At 45.8% G+C, this 27,790-nt stretch overlaps 1 protein-coding gene across 1 annotated transcript in view; it reads left to right on the top strand.

Annotated features, from left to right (window-relative positions):
• ITGA9 (integrin subunit alpha 9) overlaps nt 1–27,790 on the top strand; it is a 296,740-nt gene that overhangs the window by 29,848 nt on the left and 239,102 nt on the right. The window contains exons 5-8 of the mRNA XM_033132690.1: nt 11,096–11,163; nt 18,974–19,103; nt 21,767–21,852; nt 24,462–24,530. Coding sequence (XP_032988581.1) covers nt 11,096–11,163; nt 18,974–19,103; nt 21,767–21,852; nt 24,462–24,530 — 353 coding nt within the window. The remainder of the gene's footprint in view (nt 1–11,095; nt 11,164–18,973; nt 19,104–21,766; nt 21,853–24,461; nt 24,531–27,790) is intronic.

Raw genomic sequence — 27,790 nt, 5'->3', positions numbered from 1 at the left:
AAGCCTGCGTGAGCCAGGAGAGCAGCCGCAGGGCCGGTGACAGTTGGGTTCAGGTCTACTCCGTCTGTCCCTCATCTACAGTAGTCTGTGAGCTCTGAGCCTTGGTCTCAGCGGCACCATGGCTCCCCCCCACCCCTCTGGGTGCTTCAGACCGTGGCCACAGAACGTGCCCCTGGCAGCTCACTGGTCCCAGAAGAGAGATGTGTGGACAGACCTGAACCAAACCTGCAGCCAGAAACCAACTAGAATCAGCTGATCTGTAAATGTCTGAGTGAGAAATGAATGCTTGTTATTGTTTGCCATGGAGATTTTGCAGTCCTTACGCAGCAAAAGAGGAACCGAAATTCCTCTTAACAGTGGCTGTGAGATTGATTCAGGCTTCCAGGATTGCCTCTCATTGTTCCTTGACTTAATGATGGCCAAATGGAGCCCGCAAAACCATTAGCAAAATGGTCGTGCCCCCTCCCAGTCCTTCTCCCCCATGGTCACGCATGCACAGTTTTGTGTCCTCACTCATTCATTGACCCAGGGAGGAATAAGGGGTGGGCAGTGTTGGTGTATAAGAGCAGTCGCTTAGAACAGTGGACTGAACAAGACATTTCTATGGTTCTTGGTCATGTAAGAGATGAGAGATGGCAGACGCTCAGATTTCTCTAGAAGACTGGACTGGCAGGGTGGGGCATGCAGGCCACAGTTCTCTTGCCTCTGCTCTGTTGGTTTTGGGCATCTTCTTCACCTCTCTGTTTTGTGGTCTAAACTAAACCTACTTTGGCTCTGCAGGCAACCATAATTTCTAGTTAATGTGGAAAAACTTGGTGACGCAAGCTCTGTATTCATTGGGTGGGACAATCACATTTTGGTCAAGTACAACGGAACTGTTTTAGAAGTTGACATGACCTTTCAGATATCACTTGGCCAGCCTGTCTCTGTTTAGGTCTGGAGGTGTGGTGTGGCTTTCTCAAGGCCAAGTTTTTCTTTCCATTCTGTTACCCATGTGCCACATCATGGAGAGTAGCATGGCAGCTAAGAGCACAGACTTTGGACCCAGACTGCCCGAGTCCAAGTGCTGACTCTGCCACTTGTTAATGGTGTGACTTCAGATGAGGTATTGAACCTCTCTCTGCCTCACCTACCTCAAGGGGCTGTGGAAAGTATTGAGTTAATATGGGTAAGTTCTTAGAACAGTGCCCGGCCTGTATATGCTGATAAATACTATATGCTAACACACTATATTATGTGCTAATGTACTATATGCCAAGCAAGTGTTTGTCTATCACCATGGGGTGACTAATTGGTCTACCAGAAAGATTCCACTTATTAAGTGCCTGTTAGACACTGTGGGAAGTGCCTAATAGATAAAACCCAAGTGACACAGTCCTAGCTATCAAAAAGTTCCCCATCCACAGGGGAAAACAGAGAGGGAACACAATGTTTTAAAATCCCTGCCAGTGTATACTGCCGGGTACCTCTCCCCCAGGACCCAAAGTGGCATTAAGGCAGGATTAGTTCATTTTACAACTGGAAAAACTGAGACTTGCGTAGAGTCCGAATGCCTCTTGGGGCCCGTAGAAGAGAGGGATGGTGGGAATCCACTGTTGGTCCTGGCAGTGGGTGCAGGGCCCCGGAGGAAGGGGTACACTTCCTGTGGAATAGCGGAAAGACCACGGAGGGGCGGTGGGATGCTTGGCTGAGGCCTGCGTTTCCATGCTTTTGGCTCCGTGGCCGCAGGCCTGTGGCTGGACCCTCCGTGGGGATGGGAATGGATGCTGCCATGGCTCATTGCATTGACTTCTGAGGGTTATTATGAGGGCATCATGAGAAAACTCAGGTGAAAGTACTCAGAAAGACCACACATTGTTCTGTAATTGTGGCCTTATTGTAGGTCCCCGTGAGGGTCAGCTGTCGTCTCTTCAGAATGTTGGAAGGTTGGTTTTAATTGAGGAAAGCCTCTAAGTGTGTGGGCACCTGTCCAAAATGCCTCAAACTTTTGAATTCTTAAAAAATTGGTCTTTGGTTTGGCACCAGGACCTTTTTCTCATGACTTTTCAGGTGCTTCCTGTTTCTGGTTGGGTGGGAAATGCTATCAGAATATCCTGTTTGGAACTGGGAAATGGAGAAGGAATGGGAAACAAAAATGAATTTAGGAGACAAAGTAAAATAAACCAGTGGCGCATATACACTTAAGTCAAACCATTTCGTTTACGTCTGATAGGAGGACAATATCATTACTACCATATGTTGTTTGGTTTTTATCAGAACGTGTGGGAAAACGAGAGGTGCCGCGGGATGACATATGGGGAAACTTTGTAAATTAAAGAGCAAGAACTATAAAACATTCGTTACTATCAGCCAAGTCATGATATTTTAGGACTCCCAAAAGTTGTCAGTGCATTGATAAAATCAGGCACAGACATTTCTTTCATCCTTTGCCCTTGAGCCCATTGAGACAAGAAGCCAGAGTTTGGCCAGAGTGAGGCTGTAAGCAAGTCATCTTTTTATTCTGACAGAAAAGCCTCACTAATATGGAATAATTTGGGAGCAGCTCAGCTAAATTAACAAAAAGTGTTCCAGATAAAACACTGACAAAGAAACGCAACGAGGGTGCCATTGTATATTAGACCTAACTTCCGATCTGGCTTCAGCACTCATTTATTCCGATGATTTCACCCATAGCTTCTGTGTTCTGACTGGGCGACTTTGGACGAACCCCTCGAGCCTCAATGCCCTCATTTGTAAAATGGGGGCGATTAATCCCTACCTAAGAGGTATAGAATGTGCTTAACACACAGTTTCTAGCTCAGAATGAATACTCAATAAATATGAATTTTCTGATTAAAGGACCACAATAGTATTCTTAAATGTTTCTCAGAAGGTATCTGGCAGATCTAGCTTTAATGGATAGATAATGTAGGGTAGAAAGCTGGGTGTTAATAAAATGATGTTCAGACGTGTTGAAAAGATCATTTCTTAAATACTTTGAAGATCACGTTTGCACAATTGATTTGCTTCTTAAGCCCTCCTTTCCTCTTTTGTAGATGAGCTAAAATTTAACTCATGCCAGTGTTCTCGTTTGGAATTGTTGGGTTCTGAATTTATCAAATTTTACTGTGCTTTAAAATGGTCCCATTGCTTCCAAAGATTTCTGTACCACTTTCTTTATTACCAGGGGGTGGCTGGCCTTTTATTCCTAAAAGCTTTTACATCTCCAAAGACAGTGGTCATTTCTAGAGAAGGAAATACATCACCCATTCAAATGTGGGGACTCCCCCCCCCTCCAATGTTGGGGGCTGTGACTCCACAGGGGATAAAAGTCAATCAAGAGCCATTTATAAATGAAAAGCAATTGAGGTTTTGTTTTGTTGTGTTTTGTTTTGGAGCGAACCATAAAAGGCTAAGTCGATCTATTTAAAAATTCAAGAACAAGCCCCATAAATTTTTATTAAATAAAGAACTCTACATTTACATAGGATTTTATGGTTTCCAAAGAGCTTTCATAAACATTATCTCATTTAAGTAAATAGAGCAAATTTTTAAAAAGCAGACACAGTTCTGTATTAGGGCCAGTTAAGGCGGAGAGGGACCTTGTAGGGGAGAGAAGGAGGGTGGCTGGAGGGGACAGGACAGCCAGAGCTAGAGGAGACCAGGTTTCTGGCAGTGGCTCCCGGAACTCAGGGCTCCCCGAGCTCAGGACTCCCCATCAACCTTTTCCTTTGGTGCCAAGAATTGTTTATCTTGGCCACACATCTATTCTATACTTCAAACATGTTTCCATATGTTGTGTGGAGTTATTAACTTCTTAAACTGTATCTTCTGTATTTTCCTTACAGATGTCCAAATTTCATGAATCTCCTCTTCTAAAATTTCACATCTGTGTGATGAGTATCTTAGGTTTTGTTCCTCTCAAAGACACTGACAGATTCAGATTCACCTGACATTAGTTGAGCAGCTATTATTAGTTGCCAGATGTTATAATGGGTACCTAACGTTTACAATCTTACTGAGTAATCACATCCTTTTAGGGTAAGTATTCTTACCCCCACTGTGCAGATGAGAAAACGAAGACTCAGGGAGGTTGATGAAGGTCACAGGCTTATTAAGCAGAGGAAGGGTTGCTGGCTTTTAAGTTCACAGTAAGTTTCTTCTTACTTCCTATTCTGTTGGGATGTTGGTTTTCTTGGTGATTACCGGAGTGCTCTGGCTCATCACAGAGAAAAATCTATGTTTTAATGTCATTATTTTATGAATATTTATGGCACTATATGATAGGCTTTTCAAGTCATGTTGCAGTTTTGCCATTGTAGACACAAACTATAGACAAGTCTCAGCAGGTGCAGAGGGCAGATATGGCCCCTTACCTAATAAAATTTTGCTGGGAGGCCGATCTGTTCTATGCTCTGGATCTTTCCTTACTCTAAGCATTTGGTTTTAATATCTGAACAGTGACTTACCTGTCCATGTTTTAGTGATAGTGATTTCCTAAGTCTTGAGCTTTGGTCACAGAGTAAATTCTACTTGGTTTTGAGCTGGGGTTCTCATTGAAATGTGACTGCCCCATGTTCAGGGCCACTTTTTTTTTGGAGGGACAAAAGATAACATAGTGTGTAGTGTCTTGGTTAATTTGGGCTGCTTAACAAAAGTACCATTGATTGTACTTAAGTACATAGATGACTTAACAAATATTTATTTCTCACAGCTCTGGAGGCTGGGAAGTCCAAGATCAGGGTCCCGGGCTGATTTGGTGTCTGGTGAGGGCGCCTTCCTGGTTCATAGATGGCCATCTTCTCTCTGTGTCCTCACTTGGTGGAGAGCAGAGAGAAGCAAGCACTCAGGACTCTTACAAAGGCACAGATCCCATCTCTGGGGGCTCTGCCCTTATGACCTCACCTAATCCTAATTACGTCCCAAGGCCCCACCTCCCAATACCATCACATTGGGGTGGGGAGCGTGCTTTCCACATACGAATTTTGGTGACACACAAACATTCAGTCCAAAACACACAGTAAATTGAATGTAGGTATATTTTTATGTGCCTGTAAATTTGCTACTTTCTGCTTCTGCAGTAGGGAGTTGGCAAAATAGGTTATTAGATTCTGGGTGGAAAGAACTCTTTAAGGATTACAAAACATTAAAATTTTTTTTTTTACTGTTGTAAGAAATACTTAACATAAAACTCACCATTTTAACCAATTTTAAGTGCAATTCTCTGGTATTGCGTACATTCGTATTGTGCAGCCACCACGGTCAATCTCCAGAACGTTGTCCCCAACTGGAACTGTCCCATTCAACACTAACTCCCCATTGCCCCTCCCTCCAGCCCCTGGCAACTGCCATTCTATTTTCTGTCTCAATGAATTTGGTGACTTTAGACACCTCCCATAAGTGGAATCATACAGTATTTGTCCTTTTGTGTCTGGCTCATTTCACTTGACATGATGCTGTCAGGGGTCATCCATGTGGTAGCACGTGTCAGAATTTCCTTCCTTTTTGAGGCTGAATAATATTCCATTGAATGTATACACCACGTTGTGTTTATCCATTCGTCCATCAATGACAAACTTTTTTTTTTTCAAGGATAAGAATGTTATCCCTGGCAGTGTGCTCTGTGACGCAGGATGGTGTTGCAGAAGCAGGTTAGAAGAGTCCTGCTTGTGGCTTTAAATAAACCCCTTGCTCTATCTGAGCAAGTGTCTTCATCTGTAAAATGAGTGGATAGGATTAGAATTATAGACATTCTCTAAAGATCGTTTCCCCTGTTAAAGCCTCTTTCTCTCACTTAATTGTAAGGTTCTACCTTTATTGCAGAGTGCATTTAATGCTCACCAGAGCTTAACTGTCAATCATCTTGAAAAAATGTTCTCCCTTCCTCTCTAACCTAGCTATTTAGGTAATTTTTTTTGTTCCATTCAGGTTGTGGTCCCTGATAACTGAGGGTAGTTTTGTCCTCTCTTCGGTTTTGTATGTTTAAATGTCCTTTTTATTAATAGCTATCTGCCTGAAATTTGTTGTCCTCTAAATTCTTTACTTATTGGTTATTTAGTAGTCACTCAGAAATTGAGCAAAAAATCAAATAATTTAAGACTGGAAAGCTGTTTTTTTTTTTTTTGATGTGATATTTTATTTCATGGCTAAGCTAAGGAATTATGGAAAAATAATTTAAAAATTGATGTGTTAAAAAGACTAGCTTTGAAAGATGAAACGTTCTCAAATGAGTAATAGGAAGAGAGATTAGTAGAAAAGACATATGTTACGCTGTACATAAATTTTGATCTTTCCAGGGGTTGGTTTTAATCCCACCGGCGTCTGGGAAGAGTGCAGGAAGTGACCCCACCCAATTTCATTCTTGAATGAATTAAAATTCATTAGTTTAAGCTCCAAGTGTAGAGTTGTGGATTGTGAACATTTGGAAACTGGTATTTTTTTCCTCTCGGAATTGCCTTCTGTTTAGACAGAGTTTAATAAAACCAGAAGCCAAACCAAGGAAAATGCTACCATTTTTAGGAGGAGAATCCATACAACTTAATGAAACAAAGCACGTGACGTAGGCCCAGTAATTCAGTCAGTCTCGGCAGAAAGACAGAGCTTTCCAATCTGTTCCCAGATCCTCCAAGTGACTTCTAGTCCTCTCTTTCCACCATGTCTTTTGCTTCCCAGATTCAATTCCCCCAAATTTAACAACGTTAGGTTTGTTAACAGCATCCGTGAGCTGCTGTCACGCCATGCCTGATTGTCCCTTGCTGCTTCGAGGTGGATAAATGTTTTGTTCTGCAGCCGAGAGGGAGGGAACTAGCATGTTGCAGCTTTCTCTCTGCCCGGCCATGTCCTGGGGACATTTGGAGACTGAGTGGACGTGGCCGGGAGCAGCCCACTGCGGGGCCCACAGCCTTTGTACGTGTGCAGGAAAAAGTCTTTCTGGAAACACAAGAGACTGAATGTCCCACCCCTGATCCCGCCACCCTGCACTTCCTGGATTTCTCAATGGAGGGAGGGTGTGGGATGTGGGGAGGGGTATTTCTTGGGGATGCTGTGCCCAGGGCAGCCCCTTGTCCCCACACCCACTACCCTTCTCATCGTTCTGTGGGAGACGCTTTCCTCTCAGGTCTAGGCAAGCAAAATCAAGTGTGTTAGGCGACGGGTCTGGTAGGTAGGTCGGTCTACATATCCATATCCTAGGTCTGTATGTGGACATGTGAAAGTGGATTAGCAAGAAACCTGAAGTTTCCCTTGTTATATCATTTTGTAAAATAAAAAAGGAGGTTAAAATAACAGTGGTGTCTTTCACTCCCAGAAATAACACTCAAAAGAGTAAAATCACCTGAAGTGGGCAGTGGTCCAGGGGCTGGTAGGTCTCCTGGGAAAGCCCCCACAGCCCAGGCTGGGCCCTCGTGGTCACCACAGCCCCCTGAGGTGTCAGTTTACCTTGTTCACTTCACAAAATGCTTCCTTAGATCACTTCTCACTTACTGAGGCGTATTGAGTATCCAGGAGGCCAGCACACTGTGACTTTTTTTTTTTTTTTCACTGAAAAGGAGCAGGCTGGGCTGGCTCTGGGCACAGAACCTGGGCTTTGGGTGGCCACATTCATACAGTGATGCTGCATCTCAAGAAGTGATTGATCACCAGAAGCTTTGGAGTCTTCTGTGAAGGCTGCTCGCATCAGTTCTTTAGAGGGGTTTGGCTTTGAGAGGAGCACTTGGCGGAAGGAGGGCTGGACTTGGACAGAGGCACGTAACTTCATGGGCCGCTGTCTTCCGGGCTGGACGGAGCCATCCATGGCTCAGCGGGTTCCTCTGGGTTTTCGAGGACAGTCAGTGAAGGCACATGCCAGGGGGTGGACAGGGGTCGAAGAACTGGACCTGAATGCTCTTCCAGAGTCCCAATAGGAGATGGGATTGCCCCAGGTAGATTCAGCAATCAAGGTTTGGAAAGCCCAGAAAAATCCATGCTGTGGATCCTGGCCCTGCTATCATCACGCTCACAACCATCCTCAGTCCTCTGGGGTTAGTGGTGGCACCAGGTGGAGAACCAGGGCTGCCTGGTACGCAGAACACACCTCCTTTTCAAGCAGGGCTGCTGTTGAAGTCAGAGACCTGTGAAAGAGAGAAAGCAGGGCTAGAAGATCACGGGACAAAGGTCCAAAGCGAAGCAGGTTGGATAGTTCAGGTACTTAGTGTCGGTGAGGAGGGATGTGTGTGGGCCTTGGGTCCTTGCACAGAGCAGCGAGTGTGCCCACCTTCCCTCAGCACACATCACTAGCACAGCCAGGTACCTGGCGCAGGGCTGGTGTTGGGACTCTGAGGTGAAGGAACTCATCTTTGTGTTGAATAGACTGTGAGACAAACACATTTTGTGATGGCGGAGAGGGGTTCGTTTACCTGTACCTGCAAAGTCACCTGGACAGAGAAGCTGAGGAGAGGTCTGGAAGGCTCTGGATGGCTGGGAATGGGAACCTGTCTAATCCAGGAACACCAGCTGAGCCTTCCTCGACTAGAGTTGCCATAACTGCCTCTACCCCAAAGGGTGTGTGGTGCGATGGGGTAAGGATGGACGCATTAAGACTGGATCCTATTCCAAGTTCAGGGGTGAATCACAGAGCCACAGGGGATTCTGGGAGGTTGGAACATGGCCTGTCCTCTAATTGGGAATGATGGGTTCTGGGTACTAGTCAGGAGCCCAACATGGTTTGATTCCTTGTTCTGGAGCATCCTGAGAAGGCAGCTATAGACCCCGGGGTTTCAGAAATGTGAAAGGCAGTAGGATGGTACCTGCTTTCTATGTGTCCTTGGTCCTCAGACCTCCAAATCAGTCCCCGCTTGGGAAGACGGGGCTGGCCTGTCACAGTTCCTGGGTGCTGGCTGAGGCAGGGGTGCCGGTAGAGGGGCTTCACCTTGCTGGCCTTTAGCCTGGGGCCAGCTCCCAAAATGGCTGTGGCCACCTCAGAAACCCTAGGCCCTGCTCCTGGCATAGAGCTCACTAATGCAGTTTGGGGAGGAGGTAGAGAAAGACACTCAAGTTTTCTTATCTACTGTTTTTGAGTCCCTGTCACAGAGCTTTGGAGACATGTTTCTTCTTTAAAACATGAAAGATTCTCATGTAAGTCCCATTCATGTCATAAATTTATGAGGTTAAACTGGTGTGTCCTACTGTGTAGTTTCGTTCAGCTTGTGGGGTCTGAATTTCCTTTCTGTGTTTCATTTGTTTGAGAGTTACAATTGGCTGTTTACCCCTAGAGTCGGTGGAGTGGATGTGCTTTTTCCAGACCTTCCAGATTTAATATCACTGTTCAGGTTGGGACGTTTTGATCCTTTTTGCCATTGTGCTATACGATGTAGTGTTTATTATTAATTATTATTGTTTCATGCCATCATATATTTGATACAGGGTCTATTTATGACTTTGCACAAGTCGCCTCCCAGCCCTGGTGCAAGATTTTGCAGAGAACAAGCAACTTCCGTTCACCACTGGGTTGCTTTCTGGCAGGCTTTCTGTGAGTTCTCCTTGTAATAACAGGACGAGGCTGGAGGAACTGCTTTAGCCTCCGTGGAAGAGGAGTAACTCAATTGACATTCCGTTGTAATTTAGCAGTCGGTTAATGGCCACTTACTGGAAAATGTTACCAGGCTCTGTGGTGAGTGTTGTTAGAAACTGAATTACTCTGGATGTTTCCCCAGGGCCCTTTTCCCTCTTCTCCTCCAGTAGACACTCTTAGCGGCAGGAAGTGGCCTTGTGTTGCAATCATGGCTTCATTGTTCTTTTGTGTTATTTATTTTGTTTCAAATTTAAGTATATTGTGTATTTAAGTATAAAAGTTTCAAAATTAAGTGTGCTGCTTTTAATGGTACCAGAGACTTGCCAAGAGCCCAAGGGAGAGACTTGCCAAGAGGCCATGGGGTGACATAAGTGTCCCTGGGTTATTTTGCTGGGTAGCCCCAGCCTGAAGGTGCCCAGGGGATACCTGTGAGACAGTGTCCAGTGATGTCAGTTTCACAGGTAATTAATTTGAGTCACCTGAGTTGAATATCTCTCCACCTCCACGTCTTTACCCATGTAATTATTTCAGTTGGCAGGTCACTTCCTGGGTTTTGTGTAATCACTCACTTTGCAAACCTTCGTTTCATAGGCCATAGAGGTGAAAGAATGTGAATGTCTGAGTCTGCTGAACTTGGGGTAGAACCCTGGCTTTGCCATTTGCTAGCTGTGTGACCTTGGACAGTTCATTGAACCTCTCTGAGCCTCAGGAGTTTTACATGTTAACAAATGGCAATATGGGCTCCCAGGGATGAGGGATCAATAAAATGGTGAGAGTAGACACAACTAACACAGTGCCTGGGACGCCGTCTTCCTTGCCAACTTAAAAATAAAACAGCAGCAATAGAATGCCCCCTTTGTCAGGGTGGAGTGTTGGGAACTGAGGGAATGGAGTGGTGGAGGGAAAGAGCTTATCCATTTGTTTTCTTTTGACCTGGAGAGATTCTCCCCTTTTCCTTGTGTGGAACAAGGAAGACAGAGGTGTCTGGGTGTAGTGTCACCACACGCCATCAGTGACCATGTAACCGTGTGCAGGGGCAGGGCTGCGGAGCCCCCTTTTCCTGCATCCCGTAGGCTCTCATTTGGTTTCCGGTTGGATGGTAGAAAGCATATTGCCTCCAGCTGTATGAGTGTCTTTTGGGATGCTTGGTTTTCTTCCAGGGGACTCCACACTGGGAGGGCTACATCCTTCCATTTCTGGGTCATGTTTTCAGCTCCTTCTTCCTACTGGGGTTCTCTGTCCTTTCTGAACTGAATGAAATAATTGTCACCAGCCTCCCATTTAATTATGGCTGCTGCTGCTCTTTGCCCACATGTGTGGAAGAAGTCCTAGGGTGGGGGTGTGGAGGGGACACTTGGCAGCCTCGCTACCTGATGGCACCAGAGCCTGGATTTTTGCGGTCTGGTGGATTCCAGAGACTTTCCTTCCACGCCCAAGTCTGGAGGGTGTCCTGGGGCCCAGCCTGCAGCAGCACTCGGGGAAGTGGTCAGTGCACTCTGCCGCCCCGCACACGACTGGCACACACTGACAAAGCTGTGGTTTGTTCTCTTTCCTTCCCTCCCCTTCTAGAATATAAGAAGAAGTACGGAGCGGAACATGGCTCCTGCCAGGCTGGGATAGCAGGCTTCTTCACCGAGGTGGGTGTCAGCTATTTGGGCATTTCTGTTCTCTTGGGGGTGTTCATTTCATTGCTGGTTCTGATTTAGGTAGCCCCGATTTTGGTCTTTTGATGTCCTCACATACTTGAGCTGTGAATGAGTAGATTCTGGCCCTCACATCCAGGCAAGGTTATTGAAACTGGTGGGGGCACCTGCTAGCCAGAGACCACTGGTGGGGTGGGGGCTGGCTCATTTGAAGGATACGCCTGTTTGGACCATTTCTTTAGGAGTCAGCTTGACTCTGAGATGCATGGAAAGAACAAATTAAAGGGGGTGCTAGCGAGATAGCGCTCAGTCACGTTTGTGTCTTACTGTTGGCAGGTGTGAAGGTATATTAAGCATATGGGTATCACCTCCTGTCATTCCCCTACTCCAGCCATCCCTTTCCCACAGACTTGCGTGCTTACACGCCTGTGCAGTCATGCCATGACCCTTGGCTGGTGGTACATTTTTAGGGACAGTTTTCTTAACGTAATTCTTACCCACTCTAAGTTTACACTTCATATCAACTCCTCATGTCTCAAACATTTTAATGATTGCCTGCAATGTGCAAAGTCCCATGTTTGGCCCTGGAAGTGGCACCATGAGGCATCAAGAGGCTCAGGCCAAAAAAAAAAAAAAAAAAAAAAAAAAGTGCTTTATACTTTGAATTCATCTGCAGTCCTGTTGTTTTAACTTTCAAAACATATCCCAATATGACAGCTTTAAGTCCACCAGCGTCACCTCCAATATCACCTGCAGCCTTCCAGAAACCACCATCATCGCCAAGGTACCCTGGCCCTGCATTGGTCTTCCTTCCTTCTTTTCTTCCTTCCTTCCTTCCTTTCTTCCTTCCTTCCGCATGGTAAAATGCAGATGACATAAAAGTCACCACTTTAACCATCTTGAAGTGGCACTTAGTATATTTACAAAGCTGTGCCACTGTCACCTGTCTGGTTTCAGAGCATTTTTATCACCTCGGTCTGTACTTCTCGACCCCCACTCTATTTCATGCACATCAGCCTGAGGAATCTTTCAGAATCAAACCCTGTTATTCTGGCTCCGTCTCCGGGGCTTCCCATTGCGTGGTAGATTAGGATCCAAACTCTGTGTCCTGGCCCAGGGATGTGGCTTTGCTGTCAGCTCTCCTTCACTCACTATAGGACAACTGAGCGCTGCAGGAGGGCACGTGACTTTGAGGGGGCAAAAAGCCCCTGACCACCCACTGGCTGCCAAAGCTTTCTGAAGAACTGTCTTTCTGGTCAAATGCAAAACTGTCCACCTTATCTTCCAAAATTGCTATTTAAATTCAAGGAGAAAATAGACACTTGGCAACTTAGTGTCTAGTCCGGAAAGCAACATGCAAAAGGTAGAAAACCCAGACATTTTATTGCCCTTCATTCTCAAACCAATAAATACGAGACCCTTCTTTCTTAAGTCCTCACCTCTGACTCTCAGTAATTCTTACGCTGTCCATTCACTGTCATTTTCATGACAGTCTTCTCTACGCTCCACAGAGTTCCATGCTCAGCCTTGCAAATGGCACCACCCATCATCCTAGCTATTCAGGCCAACAATGAAAAAGATTCTTCTCTTACTCTCCTGCATCCACGCCATCAGCAAGTCTCATCTCCGGTGCCCTCAAAACCTATCACAAAGACATCCATTTCTCTCCACGGCCACAGTTATCTTGCTCCTGGCCCACTGCTGAACCTCTTGATTTCCTGCTTCCAGCCTCACCTTCTACAGACTCTTTCCACACAGCAGCCATAACGAACTTCTAGAAACAAGAAAAATATTGGGGTGCTCCTTTGCTCAGGACCTTCCCGTGTCTTCTCATCACACTTATAATAAAATCCAGGCTGCCCCACACGGCCTCCTGGGCCTTCTTACCTCTTCAGTCTCCCCTGTTCCCTGGCCACATCCTACTTACCGCCTCCAGCCAGGGTGATTTTTGGCTGAAACATGCCCGACTCTTACTGGCGTCATTGTCCTGGAAGCCCCGACACGTGGCATCTTGTGCGCAGTGCACGTGTCTTTAGATGAGATGCATGGTGGAGGAGTTGCTGGGTCAAAGCTCTCCACAATTTGAATTTTGGCACATGTCGGCAAACGGCACTCCAGAAATGTTTACCAGTTGACATTCCTCCCAGTTGTATGTCATTGTCTGTCCCTACATTCTCTCGCTAACACTTAAAATTTCTGTCATTAAAAAAAGATCTCATTTTGTTTTAATGTCCCTTTGCCTTATTATTATTTCAGTTTAGTATCTTTTTCAAATATTGGCCCTTTGTATTTGCTTCCCTGGAAGTTGCCTGTTTATGTGCTTAGTCCAATTTGCTTTTTTCTTTTTTTTAATATTGTTGTTTTACTCATCTTTTAGGAACTTGTATTTTCAACACTAATCTCTTATCTCATATGTGTTACAAATTTTTCTCATTGGTCTTTCACATTTAAGTTTGCTCATGGTGTGTTTACTGTACTGGCATTGAATATTCATACTTGGTCAAATTGGTCCTTCTTTTTGTCCTGGATTCTAGATCTCTCTCTTACAAATGTCATTCCCATCCTAAGACTATGTATATCCACCTGTATTTTCTCCTAGCACTTTTATAATTAAAAAAAGATGAATCTCTTTAATCCATCTTGGATTTATTTTTGCAAACATTGTATGGTGGAAACAAACTCCATTGTTTTCCCAGATATATTGCTGGTTGTTCTGATACTGGTGTGCTAAATACACAGTTTCTGCTGTCCCCATTGGTTTGAAATTCCATGCTGCTATATGCTGCTGCTTCCATCTCAGTAAGCATTGAGATTGTATAACTTCTATGGCTGTCACTCTTCCAGTAAGGTCTAGTAAAGTAAGACTCAACCCAATAGCAACAGGAAGTGATGGCACGGTGGATGGCAGTGCTGTAAGAAAAGCTATGTGGGCTGGATGTGCCCAGGGGTTTGGAAGTGGAAGGGAGGGAGGCCAGGTAGAGGGCTGTGATGTGGTCCAGCCCCAAAGTAACAGGGCCGGCTAGGGAGACACTTTAGAAACGAAAATGATGAGGAGCGTTGGAGAATATGAAGGTAGTATCAGTGGGCTGGGTGGCCAGAGGACTGTGGGGAGAGAAAGGATGGTTTGAGCCAGGGTTTTGGAGAATGGTGGTGCTGGTGGAAAGGGGGCTGCCCAAAGAAGGATCCCTGGGAGAGGTAAACTGATGGGTCTGCTTTGGACAGGTGCAGTGTGAGGTGATGGCACAGTACACTTGTAGATGTTATTCATTCATTCATTCATTCATTTTAAGGAGGGCGCAGCTCACAGTGGGGATTGTGGGGATTGAACTGGCAACCATGGTGTTATTGGCACCTTGCTCTAACCAACTGAGCTAACTGGCCACCCCCTTGTAGATGTTTTTAGAAGATATTTGGATATAGGGACCAGAACCCAGCCTGAGTTAGAAACTTAGATTTGTCCAATGCTAGTAACTCTGAGGGACTGGGTGTGCTTAGCATGGAGCCTAGGGGAGAATGTCTCCTTTAGATGATGGGAGAACAAGTAGACTCATTGCAGAAATGAGAACTCATCAGAGATGTTGATGGAGAACTAAGGGAGAGAAAGCGTTCCGGTGGAGGGGGTGTCATTGTGGTCTCACCAGCCGGAAAGTCAGGGAAGATGAGGGCATTGGGGCTGGGTGGAAGGAGGGTTTGGGAGGAGGAGTGGGAGGGGCAGGGGAGCGGAGGGAAGCCCTAGGTGGCTGTGCAAGCTCGAGGTGACTGAGGAACAGGAGGACCTGTTACAACTCCAGGCTCAGGGCTCTAGAGCCTGAGGGGAGCACAGTGGCTCAGCACGTGCTGGCTGGGCTGGGAGGAAGCAGCAGTGTATGGAGTGGTGGGGGCGGGGGTGGCAGGATTGGGAGGCTCAGCCCTCTGACCCAGCCACACTGTCTCCTGGCCACTCTGGGCTTTGGCCTCTGTTTCAGTTCCCAAGCTTTTGGCCTCCCTAAACAGGAGGTCTTTGAACTCTCTGCCTCCCTCATTTCTGGAACTTCAGCTGTTGGAGGCTGAGCAGGAAATGTGGTCGAAGGGGTCAAGCAGTGCTGCTCTTTTCCTCTGCCCTCCTGCTGACCCCGTCACTTGGGCCTGCCTTAGCTGGGAGCTGGGCTGTCCCTGCACGGGACAGGCAGCTGCCTCCGAAGCTGGACGTGCTTCTGTAGCCTTCCGTACATGGCCATGTTTCCCTGAAATACTCTGGCCCAAAGTGCCTGCTTGACCTGGAGGTCGGTGACCCTGGGGTTATCGAAGCTGTTTGAGTTATGGATACCGTGTGGGTGTTACTGGTCACTGAGCCCAAGGGGGAATTTCCTGGGAACTTTGATTTTGTAGCCTAGGCGAAGAGGGGCTCTAGGTGTGCTTCTAAGCAGCAAGAAAAGACGTGGACCAACCCCGGCAGCCATGGAGCCCACTGTGGAAGCCTGGAGACACCCGGGGGCAAGGCGGTTTGGCACAGACTTCTGAGGTGGACCCTGAGCGTTCTGCTACCCTCCCGCTCATGCCAACGTGTGGTGTGCAGGGAAAAGCCCGCGGCTCCTCACAGCACCCCCAGATGTCCCTGCACCTCGGGAGGTGCTGCTAATAGAGGCCCCCACTGTTTGTTGATGGGATTCCACACACTGATTGAGGTGGTGGCAGCCTTTGGCTCATGGAGAAGCTTGTGTTTCTGTGTGTGACATTCGCATCGGCTCTTCCTGGGTAGTGGGGAGCGAAGCATTGGTCACACTTTCCTGGCACTGGTGGGCAGGGCCAAGAGGGCACAGGCGTCAGCCCTAATGAATGGAAAACACTAAATATGAGGGAGTTCCGGGGGGGTGAGGGCTGGATGCTGCTTTCCTGCCCCTTCCCCCTGCTCCCAGCCCCAAGGTCTCAGTTTATCCAGTTAGAATTGAGGGGAGATGGGGCATGAACACTAAGAGGAGACGAGGGGAATAAAGGGCTGTTAGTTTTAAAGGCTTTCGAGGAGAGGTCTTATTCTTCTTGTAATGTTTTGAGAGAGGGCAGGCAGGCACATGTTACACATGCATTTCTCAGCTTTTATCCTGGATTAATCTAAATCATTGGAAAACAACACATTTGCTGCCTAGTGTCCCAAAGGCTTTAGAGGCCTGTGGTGATGCTCAAAGCTTTGGCTTGTGAAGAACAGCCGGTGGAGAAAGTGCTACGCCGTGGACACAGCTGGTACTGGGATCTTATTGTTCATTATGTTCTTTGGTGCCCTTTGTGTTAGGACACTGATATTCGGATTCCTTTCTGAGCCCAAGGCCAAGGAAAGTCGCGCTCCTTCGATGGATGAACTGACCACTGTCTCTCTCACACCCTTTCTAGGACTAGCACAGTCCCTTACACAGAACAGATGAGTGTAAGGGGGATGAATGGATGAAGGAACGAACCACCCATGTTTTCCCAGTGATGAGTCCTGAGTGCAGAAAGTGATATATTTTTATAACATCGTGAGCTCCCTCGGAGAGTGTCCAGCTTGTCATCCATAGCTTCCTTGGAGGTGGAGAGGGTCTCAGGACCTTCAAATGAAGTGTTCCTTGCCCACACCTTCCTGAATTATCAAGAGCCAAGCATCCAGGCAGGAACCTGGTGGCTTTTCTTCCATCTGTGCTCACACCCTCCTCTTTGTTCATCTACTTTCCCAAACTGACCCCGGAACGTGTGATGGTCAAAGCATTGCCCTGCTCTCCTGCCCGCATGCTCTGTCCTCAGTCTCTCTAATTTTCTTTTCTTTTTTAGATGTTTCTGACTTTCTCAGACATTTGCTCTCTGGGAATTCAGTGTGGCTTCATGAATTGTCACCAGAAACTCAGAATCCTTGTGGCAGGATCTACAAGTCCCTTTTCTAGGGACTTGTAGAAAACCAGCTCTTCTGGCCATGGTGAGGCCAGCTTTGCAGAGAGGGGCCGCCTAGAAGGATGTTTCTGACATGGAACAGTGTGTGGGGACTTTAATGACAAAGGGAGGCCATGAGAGGTGACCTTCACTGTGGTCGTCACTCCCATGAGCCCAGGCGGCCTGCATCTTTGGGTGTTTGGTATAGTTGAGGGGTTTCCTCTCGACTTTGTCTTTATTCTAACCCTTTAGGATAGAATTTTTCTAAACTATTTTGTACATTTCCATGTTGCCTTCCCCTGGGAATGTCATACAAAGAGGCTTTATCTGTGTATCTAGTATGTCAGGTTTCATACGTAATAGTAGGTGCTTAATAGATACTGTTCAATGAAAAATGAGTGATTGTGTTAGAAAAATAGTTTTTATTATTTTTTTTATTGCAGTGTAGATACTTTAGGAAATATAGATCATCAAAAAGAAGGGATTCCCTGTTGGGGAAGGAAGGAAAGAAAGCCCCGGTCAGGACACCAGGGACCCAAGGACACCTCCCTTCCCTATCACAGCCTGCACACAGCACGTAGCACATGCTCCGTTTTAATGCCTGTACAGTGTCATCCCAGGCACTCATATTTCATTTTCTGAGACGACTTCCTTGTCAGTGTTTAATTGTTGTTCTAGAAACTTGAAAAACACGAAAACACACTTTAGGGATAAAACAGAGAAAGACAACAAAAGTGTTCTTGTAATCCTGTCACCTAGTGGAAAAATCCACGCACATTTTGGGGGCATATCTTTCTTGTCTTTGTCTGTCTATCTGCATACTTTTTTTTTTCTTTTATAAAAGTTGATCGTACATATTGTTTGGTACATCCTTTTTACCTCAACAGCACTTTGTGACTCAGTACCGTTAGGTCTTCCACAGTGTTTTTACTGCTGTAGAATTCTGCTGAACGGATGTACTGTGATTTAGGATCCCTATTGTTAGACATCTCGGTCATTTCCAACTTTTGTTAGCACAGTTAGGATGCATCTTCTTGTGGGTAAGACCCACGCAGGTCTCCATGCTGCCCTCCTGAGGTAACCGGATCATTTCTGAGCGCTAGATTTATCATCAGTGTTGGTCATTAGATGGTTCTGTAGCACAGACACGCTCTCAGGCTTGTTGAGGATGTGGGCCCATTTGCCTCGCATCCAAATGCTGAAGACAGCTGTGTCTTTGTGTTCCTGGGTCTGTTTTTACTAGTAGTTGCCGTCTCTTGCTGCCTGTGGTTTCTTCCCTTTCTAGTCAACGTCCTTTCCTTAGTGAGCCTCTCTGCTCTCCTGTTTTTGTTCTGAGTTTGCAGTGGGTCAGAGAGACCAGAAAACCCAGCTTTAGAACTGTTCCTATTGAGCATTCTGACAGGACCGGAGGGGATTTCCAGGAGTGTTAGTCTGTGGTTTTTGCAAAGCTGATTTGGGTCACTGTTTTCCTCTTGCTCTGGATCGGGCAGATGGGGTTGTTGGTTGGCGGGGCCAGAGGCCAGGCTGGGTGAGATTGTGTGGTGTCTTTTCATGAGCATTGTTCCCTGGCATTCTGTGATGTAGGACAATGGCATATGGTTGCCATTTCCTTGGTCCTGGTTGTAAAGGTGAGGAAATATGTGCCGTCTCATCTGTGGGTAGGATAAAGATCTGGCATGTTGCTCGTTCTGTCACCTTGCTCAGTTATTTTGGTCTTTATTCCTAATGAGCCCATCTGTATAATGGATTGCATAATGCCAGGGAATCTGGTGAGATAATTTTTCTTTTAAATTGTTTGGCCGAAGACAGTCCTTGGTGAGGTATCTTCACTTTACTTGTGAGTTCCTTATTCTGATTGTGGTTCTCTTCTCCCTGCCCGCTCCGCTCATCAGCTTCCTTCCCTGATTACCTCTGGGTTTCTCTTCGGTAGGAGCTGGTGGTGATGGGTGCCCCAGGGTCATTTTATTGGGCTGGGACGGTCAAAGTGCTGAACCTCACAGACAACACCTACTTCAAACTGAACGATGACGCGATCATGAACAGGCGGTACACTTACCTGGGTGAGTAGCTCAGGGAGGTGACAGGTAAGAAAAGGGGCAGGGGAGTGGTTGCCACCAAGTTCATGAATTATTGCTTTACTGGTGGAACAAAGAGTTTGTTATCTTTTACATCTGTTGTTCTAATGAGTTATACTTTTACCTGGGTACCCTAACACACCAGGCCCCCCCCACAGAGGAGAACAAAGGAGGGGACTGAATGAAAATTGTGTGATTTAATTGACCTTCCAGGGAAGCCCGTCATTTTAGTTTCTTAGTCTAGCAATTACTCAAGTTCAGATGATCAGATACAAAGTGACTGCAGCAGAATCCTGGTTTTCCACGGCATTCCGTTGGGTGAGGTATCTGCTTCCTGGTCCCAAAACTGGATGCAAATAGAAATAAGAAGAACCAGAAATGATCACGACGGACGGCAGCCTAATGCTGAAGTTTAAGTAAAGGCTTAGAAACTTTTATTTTCTCAGCCCATTTAATCTTCTAGAGAGAAGGTAGACACAAGGTAAGTTACTAGCCACCAGGCCAGAACGACACTGGGACAAGACGGGACCTATTTAAGAACAGAGATGGGCATTCTTTCCTTGTGTACATGACAATTTTACGTGGCTTTTCTTTAATTCATGCCCTAAATGCTACAATTCTGGACTGAAAATGAAGTGAACGTTAGGAAGGTCTAGTGAGAAAACAACGCTCTTTCACACACATTACACGTCATTTAAATCTGGTGGTGGTGGGGGGGGCAGGGATCCTTCCCCATTTTCATAGAGATTCACTTGTGAGATGGCAGTAAGGAGTCGGTGACTTGCCATTCCCCTGCTAACTGCCAAGTTGTTTGCCCAGTGACATATACCATGACACTTTTACTTGGAGTCGTTGTGGTGTTGCTGCTTTGTGTTCACCTTCATGCCGTCATTTATTAAGCACTTTTTCTGTGCCAGGCGCTGCGTATTCTTTTAATTCCTCAAACAGCCTTGGGCGGTAGCTGTTATTATTACCCACATTTTACAGGTAACGAAACTGAGGTACAAAGAAGTTATGTAATTGCCAGGGTCACATGATTCATAAATAGCAAACTAGGGGTTTCAACCTGTGGTTTCGGAGCCCAGAGTTTCTAAAGTCCGACCTGCCTCCCCTGGGCATGATTGGAGACACCACCGACCCCTCACTAGGCTGGGGGCACCTTGAAGGTGGGATATTTGTCTCCTGTTCCCAGGATTCAGTATAGTGCCTGGTGCATCGCGTAGGGACTCAGCGTATGTTGATTAGGTCAGAAAATGAAAAGAAGGCAGAAGAGAGCCTGGTTTGGGTGGGGGCTTCAGGGTCTAGGCTTTGGGTTGCTGGGTTCTCCCTACGTACAAAACAGAGGCCCTTATCCGCTGCAGCCATTGCAAGGCTCACTGGTTTTGAAATCTCTCCTAGCACTTTTGGGTAATGTGAGCCTCCAGTCTGAGAGAAATCAGCCACGGTGCTTCTACTTGGTAAATAAGAATTGATCCCAGTATGGTGTCATCGCAAAACCCAAACAGCTTGTGATCGCAGCATTAGGGTGCGAGGGTGATGACACGGTTTGGGGAATCTATGGCAGCCGGGACAGGGTTTCTGTCGTCCGGAGGAGAGAGCTCTCAGACTACCAGCAAAGCTCTCAGCATCTGAAGGGCACATTTCGATTAAGCTCCGACAACTCTTTCCTTTCTTTCTAGATTCCTTTTGTACCTGGATTCTTTACCCACGCATCTGCCCCACCCACCCACCCACCCACCCATCCATCCACAGTCAGTTTCTTTCTGCCTTCTCTTAGGAGGGAGTTTGGCATGACGGTTAAAGGCAGGGGATTTAGACACAGATTAGATTTGAATCTTGACGTGTGATCTGGGGCATGTTGCTTAGTCACATTTAGTTACCCAGTTTCCACATCTGTAAGAAAGAATCACACCTTCGTCCTAGAATTGTGGGATTAAAAGAGACGATGGCATCCAAAGACACATGCAAGGATGTTCATAGCAGCTTTATTCATAATAACCGCAAACCAGAAACAACCCAAATGCCTAGCAACAGGAGGAAAAAAAGATACACTAATGAATAATAAAAAGGAACTACTACACTTAACAACACGGATGAATGTCACAGATGTTGTGTTGAGTGAAGTTCTAGATCAGGCAAACCTAATATACAGTGGTAGGAGTCAGACCAGTGGCTACCGTGGGGGATATTGACTGGGAAAGAGCCTCAGAGAAGCTTCTGGGTTATGGTTCTATGGTTAGAATCACTCTGGGTGGTGATTCTATGGTTATGTCCAGGTGGACACATTCATTAAGTTCTACGCCTCAGATGTGTGTACTTTACCGTATGAAAATTCAAACCGTACAAAAATTCAAAATGTATCAAAAAGAAGAAGAAAACAGATGCCGAGTATTTAGCATAGTACCTGTTCCAAAGAGGGCACTCAGAAGCCACTCTTTCCTTGTGAACATGTCATCATGTGAGATGAGCCATTCCAGCATGAGAAGACTGACAGCTGCCATTTGTTCCCGGTACTTTATGTGCCAAGAATAGCGGAATCCTAACTATCTAGACAGGGGTGCTTGAGAAACTTTTTCCTCTGAAGGAACTTTTTGCTTCCCTGCCCTTCCTTCTCAACCTCATGCTTGGTTGCTGCCCATCTCTTACAGGCTATGCGGTTACCGCCGGCCACTTCTCTCACATGTCCACCACTGACGTGGTGGGAGGCGCCCCACAGGACGAAGGCATCGGAAAGGTGAGGAGAAGAGTCCGTGGGATAGCGTGGGCTCAGACAGAAGGGGGGACCGTGCTGCCACTGTTGTAGAGGTGGGTCACCTCACTTTGGTCCGAACATTCTGCTGGGTAGCTGGCAGGTAAGGGATGAAATATTGAGGGACCCTCCGTCTCTTTCCAACCATTTTTGAGAGTTGACCTTGAAAGCTTAATCAGAGTGTGGATGCTACTCCCAGAGCTCTCCCTTCTCTGCACATTTACATCTGAGAATGTTTTTCACAGCTGAGTTTCTCTCTCTCTTTCTCTCTCAGTGTGTGTGAGAGAGAGAGAGAGAGAGAAAGAGAGAGAGAGAGAGAGAGAGAGAGACAGAGACAGAGACAGAGACAGAGACACATCCACATCGTAACGTCTCCAAAGGAATGGTGTCCAGCGCTATCTAACTTCAAATCTTCCACTCTCACCCTTTCCAAGTTTGACTTTGATTTAATAGAGCCAGGTCTAGTCCAGATATCTTCGGGGATTTATTTATCTTTGGGCCTAGATTCTGTATTTTTCCAATGTTTTAGAACCAAGACTGGTTCAGCCCAAAGGCTGGACTGAGAATATGTGGGTCACTTTCCCTGAATTATCTGCCCAAAGTATAGAGAAGACCCCACGGATCTAGGGCTGTCTGCATCCCTTTGGAATCATGGTCTCTTTGAGGCCTGGAACATGGAGAACTATGCTTGGTGGTCCTTTAGCTCCAGGGTACAGGAAATCCAGATTGAATAGGTCCATATGAGTCAGAATCTGCATGTTTAATAAACTCTGTAGGTTCTGTGATAGGAAACACTGAACAGAGGAATTATATTTGGATCTGAGCCCATGAGGTGGACCTAGCCATTTGTGCAGGGGCTTGGAGAAGTGGGGTCTGGATTCTGAAGAGGCCCAGATGGGCGGAGAGCACTGTTACTTGGGACCTTTAGGCAGGATGTTACTACGATCAGCTGACTACGCTTGACTGCTGCAATGTTCGTGAGGGTCATTTTCCTGGATCCTCCTGGGCTGGAGTTAGGAGCTACTGCTCACATTTCTGGGGCATGTGCCCTTCTCCTTACTAACACTGATACTACGGAGAAAGGTTCTTTGAAAGTGAAACCAGACAGAAACCCAGGGCACTAAGTAAGGGGAGGCATGCAGATGAACTCTGATGATTTCAAGAAAGATGGTGGGTCTTTCTGAGTCGCATGAATTCCTCTACATGGTGGAGGGAAGAAGAACCACCCAGAGCTGCCCCCACATTGGCAATGTCTTCCCAGAGAGGAGCTGTGGGAGCCCAGCCATCTCTATAGCATTGGTTAAAATGCTTATTTCCCAGTTCACAGCGATGTGGGTGCCTCAGCACTGATGACAGCAGCTTTCCTTTCTCACCAATTGCAGAAAACCTGGTCTAATTCCACTGTTTTCTCTTTAGATGGTTGTGATAACTGCATAGGCCCTGTCAAGGCTTGAGATGAGAATAGGATTTATAACTGATACCCTGTTTTCCCGAAAATAAGACCTAGCCAGACAATCAGCTCTAATGCGTCTTTTGGAGCAAAAATTAATATAAGACCCGGTCTTATTTTACATTATATTTTACTATTAATATAAGACCCGGTCTTATATTAATTTTTGCTCCAAAAGACGCATTAGAGCTGATTGTCTGGCTAGGTCTTATTTTTGGGGAAACATAGTAGAGTCAGACAGAGAGAATCCTGAACCCAGTCAACAACAACAACAAAAAAGAGCATGAAAATGCTGAAAAGCTCTGGGTTAACCGGTCATAATTGACAAAATTGCTGACTGTTCCAAATTCCCAGAAGGTGGGGTCTGGTACACACTTGATTCCCAAGGATCCCAGCATGGACCTCTGGCCTTCAGGATTTGGGTGGTTGTTTGTTTCTGGTGTCAGGGCACAAAAGCATTCACACTGAGATGGTGATTCCTTACCCCATGGCAGGGTCCCCTATCTTGATTCTCATGGGACACTCCTCCCATAAGATGCAACTTGGAAAAGAACTTCCATAGTCAAGTCATTTAGGAAGTTCTACACGAATGAGCCTCTTTGTGGTGGAGACTCAGGGTATAAACTTGCACATTAAGGATCTGAAGAGTCCCACGGTAAAGGAGTTTTTTATATAACGCTTAACTCTGGCATTTCCCAAACTAAACTCATATTTACGCAAGCAGGTTTCATGGCTCGAATGTTCTGTGGTATCACTTTGGAAAATGGCTTTGTCTAAAATACCTCCCTCGCTCTGTCTTATCTTGACATGCCTGCTAAAGTGCTAACTAGTAGGAATGAAGGACGTATTTTTCAACGAAGAAAATACTGTTTCCAAGAGTCGAATTGTTGAATAATAGTAATTTGGAAGCTCCTTGGGTCTCATTGTGAGTGGTTTCCATCAGTGACGTGTCTCAGGCGCAGTGGAGGTGATTTCTGCCTGAGGATGGAATGAGAGCCACACTGACTTCATTATTGTCTGCCAGCATAAGCACACCTGCCCTGTGCCTGGCCAGGCATTTAAATAGGACTCCCAGGGTGATGATGGGAAATATCTTTGGTTATTGCTTCCATCTTACCTGGATTTTTTTTTTTTCATTCCATAGGTTTATATTTTTAGAGCTGACCGAAGATCAGGCACCTTAATTAAGATTTTTCAGGCATCAGGGAAAAAGGTGAGATTCTTGGTGTAAATGTCTTTTTGTTGTTTGAGAGATGTCACCGTGTGGGAATCAGTTTTTACTTTTTCGAAAATTGATTTAAAGGCCCTATCTGTGCCCTGTATTTACATGGCAGTTCTACTGCCTGTTGGTGCCGTAACCTTCCTAACAGTGTGTAACCTGAAAATTCAAGGGATTCATGCTTGCCGGAGGAGCCATGCAGCCAGATGAGTGTGTACGTGGCTAAGTTCCAGCACAGAGCTTTCAAAGGTTGTCCCTAGTTCAGACACTGTCTTCAGAATTACTGCATGCTGTTTCTCTCTGCCTCTGTCCCTCTCCATCTGTCCGTCTTTGTTTCATACAGACACATCTACACCTCCAGAGGGGTCATGTACAGTTGAGTACAGGTAGCAATCCCATGATATGTAACTGATAGCTTTCAAAGGAGGCACAGAGACCAGCGGTTCTCACGCTCCTTATCTCACCAGTGCAGTGCTGCCCCCTCCTCCCTGCATCCTGAGCCCCTCCCCCACCGTTGCCGTGGGGATTGTTGTCACACAAAGAAAAAGCAAACAAAATCACCCATTTCCCCGTAGAATCCTGAAATAGAAATAGCTTGGGAAGGCTGCCGTTAAATTAGTCACGGGCAAGGTTTATCTGCCTACGTGGTCTTGTTGCCCTCACCCTCTCCCCAGTCCTAATTCCTGCAAATTTCTCATCTTAATTCCTATCATTACTGCACCATCGTCTGAAAGTCAGCCAGCTGGAGATTCCTTTGATTAATAACCGTGGGCTTTTTAGCCATGGACACCTTGTGTGGCTTAGATCAGCAGGATTGCTTAGTGTGATTGGATAGGGGACGCCAAGTCAAGCTGGGAGATGAGATTGGTCATTCAGAGGCTTGTCTTGGTAGAGGCCTTAGTGAGCTCTAGGAAGAAGCTCGGGACCCCAGGGGCGTGGGAGGGAGATGACAGGAGATAGGAGAATGTCAGAAGATGATTTTACCTCACCACTACCCTGAGAAAGGGGCGGGGGGAAGATGGTTTCCTTTCTTGGTGGTCATGTGTCCCAGCCACAGTTCAGTTCCTGCTGTCACTTAGACCTGCGGCACGCAGCCTGGCATTGTTACATGTGGTTTTTATGGTGAGTCCTATTCTGAGTTCCATAAATTCCACTCACTCTTTGCAGTTTTAACAACCTTAATGTGTATACTCAATATGTAATTGTCATCTTTCCAACAACAACAAAAATGCATCCCCAAACTTGTGAAGTTTTCCCTGAGAACAACCCTGCGTTCCCCTGAGAACTGGGCTGGCCTGTTATTTTAACATTTCCAAGCCCCAAAGCAGCAACACTGGAAAATGACTATGAGCAATTCTGCAGAAAAGGTTTTCCAAGCCCCCCTAAAGATAGATAATGTATAATTCTATGTCATTTGTGATTAAAAACGAAAACAAAAGTCCCAAAGAGCAAGTAGGGTATGAATGCTGCTAAGCCTAACATTTTAGATCTTTCTCCAAAAAATAATCAATAGGTGAGTATGTCTACTGAGGAAAACCCCCTCTGTTCCCCTTCAAATGTATTTGAGCTTGAAAGCATAAAATTAAAGGATTCTTCCCCTTTTCCCCCCGATTTATGGGGATATAATTTACATGCAATATTGTGTAAGTTTAAGGTGTATAGCATGATCATTTGATAATTGGTATATATACAGAGAATGCCAAAAACATGTATACACATTTTAAGAAAGGAAAACTGTGTTAAAATTGTAATAATATATTCTGATAACAAAACATGAATACAAGTCATGTTTGACTTCTGCGATTACAAGAGGTGCTCAAATTGGTTACCATCAGCCTCCAGACACTTCTGATTATGGCGAACTACTGCTTGAGCAACGTTGACCAAAGAGTCTACTTGTATACTTTTTTTTGGCACTTTTTTGGAACCCTCGGTACACACACACACACATAGTGAAATGATTAACACATCCATCACCTCACATGCTACTATTTTTTAAAAAGTGCTTTGTGGAGCTTAAACGTACCTGTCACCCTACTTCGGAATATTTCCATGTGTATCGGTAGCTGTACCTGCTTCCTCTGTCCCCCACGGCCTGTACCTTGGAGAGACCCGTTATTGCCTGTCATCCTGGAGTAATTAACAGTCTGTAATTGTGCTCTCGCTCCTTCTCAGAAACAGCCTGGTCTGGATGATAACTTACATGGCCACCCATTTATAACTAGTAGATTTGAGAGTAGTAAATTTGAGAGTGAGTAAATTTGAGAGTAGATTTGAGAGTGAGTAAAATGAGAGGTTAACATTTGAGAAGCCACTTGTCCAAACTTCCTTGGACTTTATGAAATTGAGTTCCAGGCGACCAGCTTACTTGTCTGCTTGAATGTCCTTAAGACAGGATGTGTCATGGCTTCTGAAGGAGGCGATTAAAGAGCCCAGACATTTCACCTCCCAGCCCCGGAGCCATGCTGCTTTTCGTTTTCTTTGGGGGCTCTTCTTGTCCTTCCCTCGTACCATTCTAGAGTTATTCCTTCATTCTGTCACTCACTCTTGCCCTCTTGTTGCACTGTCTTCCTGCTTTACCCCCACCACCTTTCTGATTTTGAAATAGACCATTACTCTATACATCTTATTCTGCTTTTTGCCACAAGACATGAGAAATCCTTGTCCCTCTGACTTATGCATTATTTCTTAGGGAAAGGACATGACCCCAAGCTTTCAAAGGATTCCTTTAGCTTTACTCTGTGTCCAGAGTCACACACAGAGAGGAGGGTTCTGACTCAGCAAACCATTATCCACTTCTGCTTTTGTTTGGCCAGAATTTGGTCAGATAATTCTGTCTCCTGGCCTCACCATAACAAACACACCAAAAAAACCCAGTTCTGGTCTTTATTGGTTGACATCCTGCATAGACACATAAGAAATCCCCAGTATGTATGTAGTTCAGATGTTAACAGAGACACACGTCCCCGAATTTCCAGGCTGATGGGCGAGCTCTGATGAAGAAACACTCGTCCCAAAGCATGTCACGGCCATGTTGAAGTTTTATTGCAATAACGGAGTGTGTGATGCGTCAACATGTAGTAGGAAACTTCATGTGCAAGGGTTTCTGATTTAACACTGACAACAATGCCAAGTTAAATAGCTCACTGGAATGAAACAAAGACTTCCCTGGGGCTCAGACAGAGACAACAGCTGGTGGCTTCAAGAGCTTGCCTGGGTCTTGGTTCTTTAACTCAAGTCCAGACAGGGTGAAT

The sequence above is a fragment of the Rhinolophus ferrumequinum genome, chromosome 17, assembly GCF_004115265.2.
Source record: "Rhinolophus ferrumequinum isolate MPI-CBG mRhiFer1 chromosome 17, mRhiFer1_v1.p, whole genome shotgun sequence".
Lineage (NCBI taxonomy): Eukaryota > Metazoa > Chordata > Mammalia > Chiroptera > Rhinolophidae > Rhinolophus > Rhinolophus ferrumequinum.
This window is presented reverse-complemented; position numbering and strand designations above follow the sequence as displayed.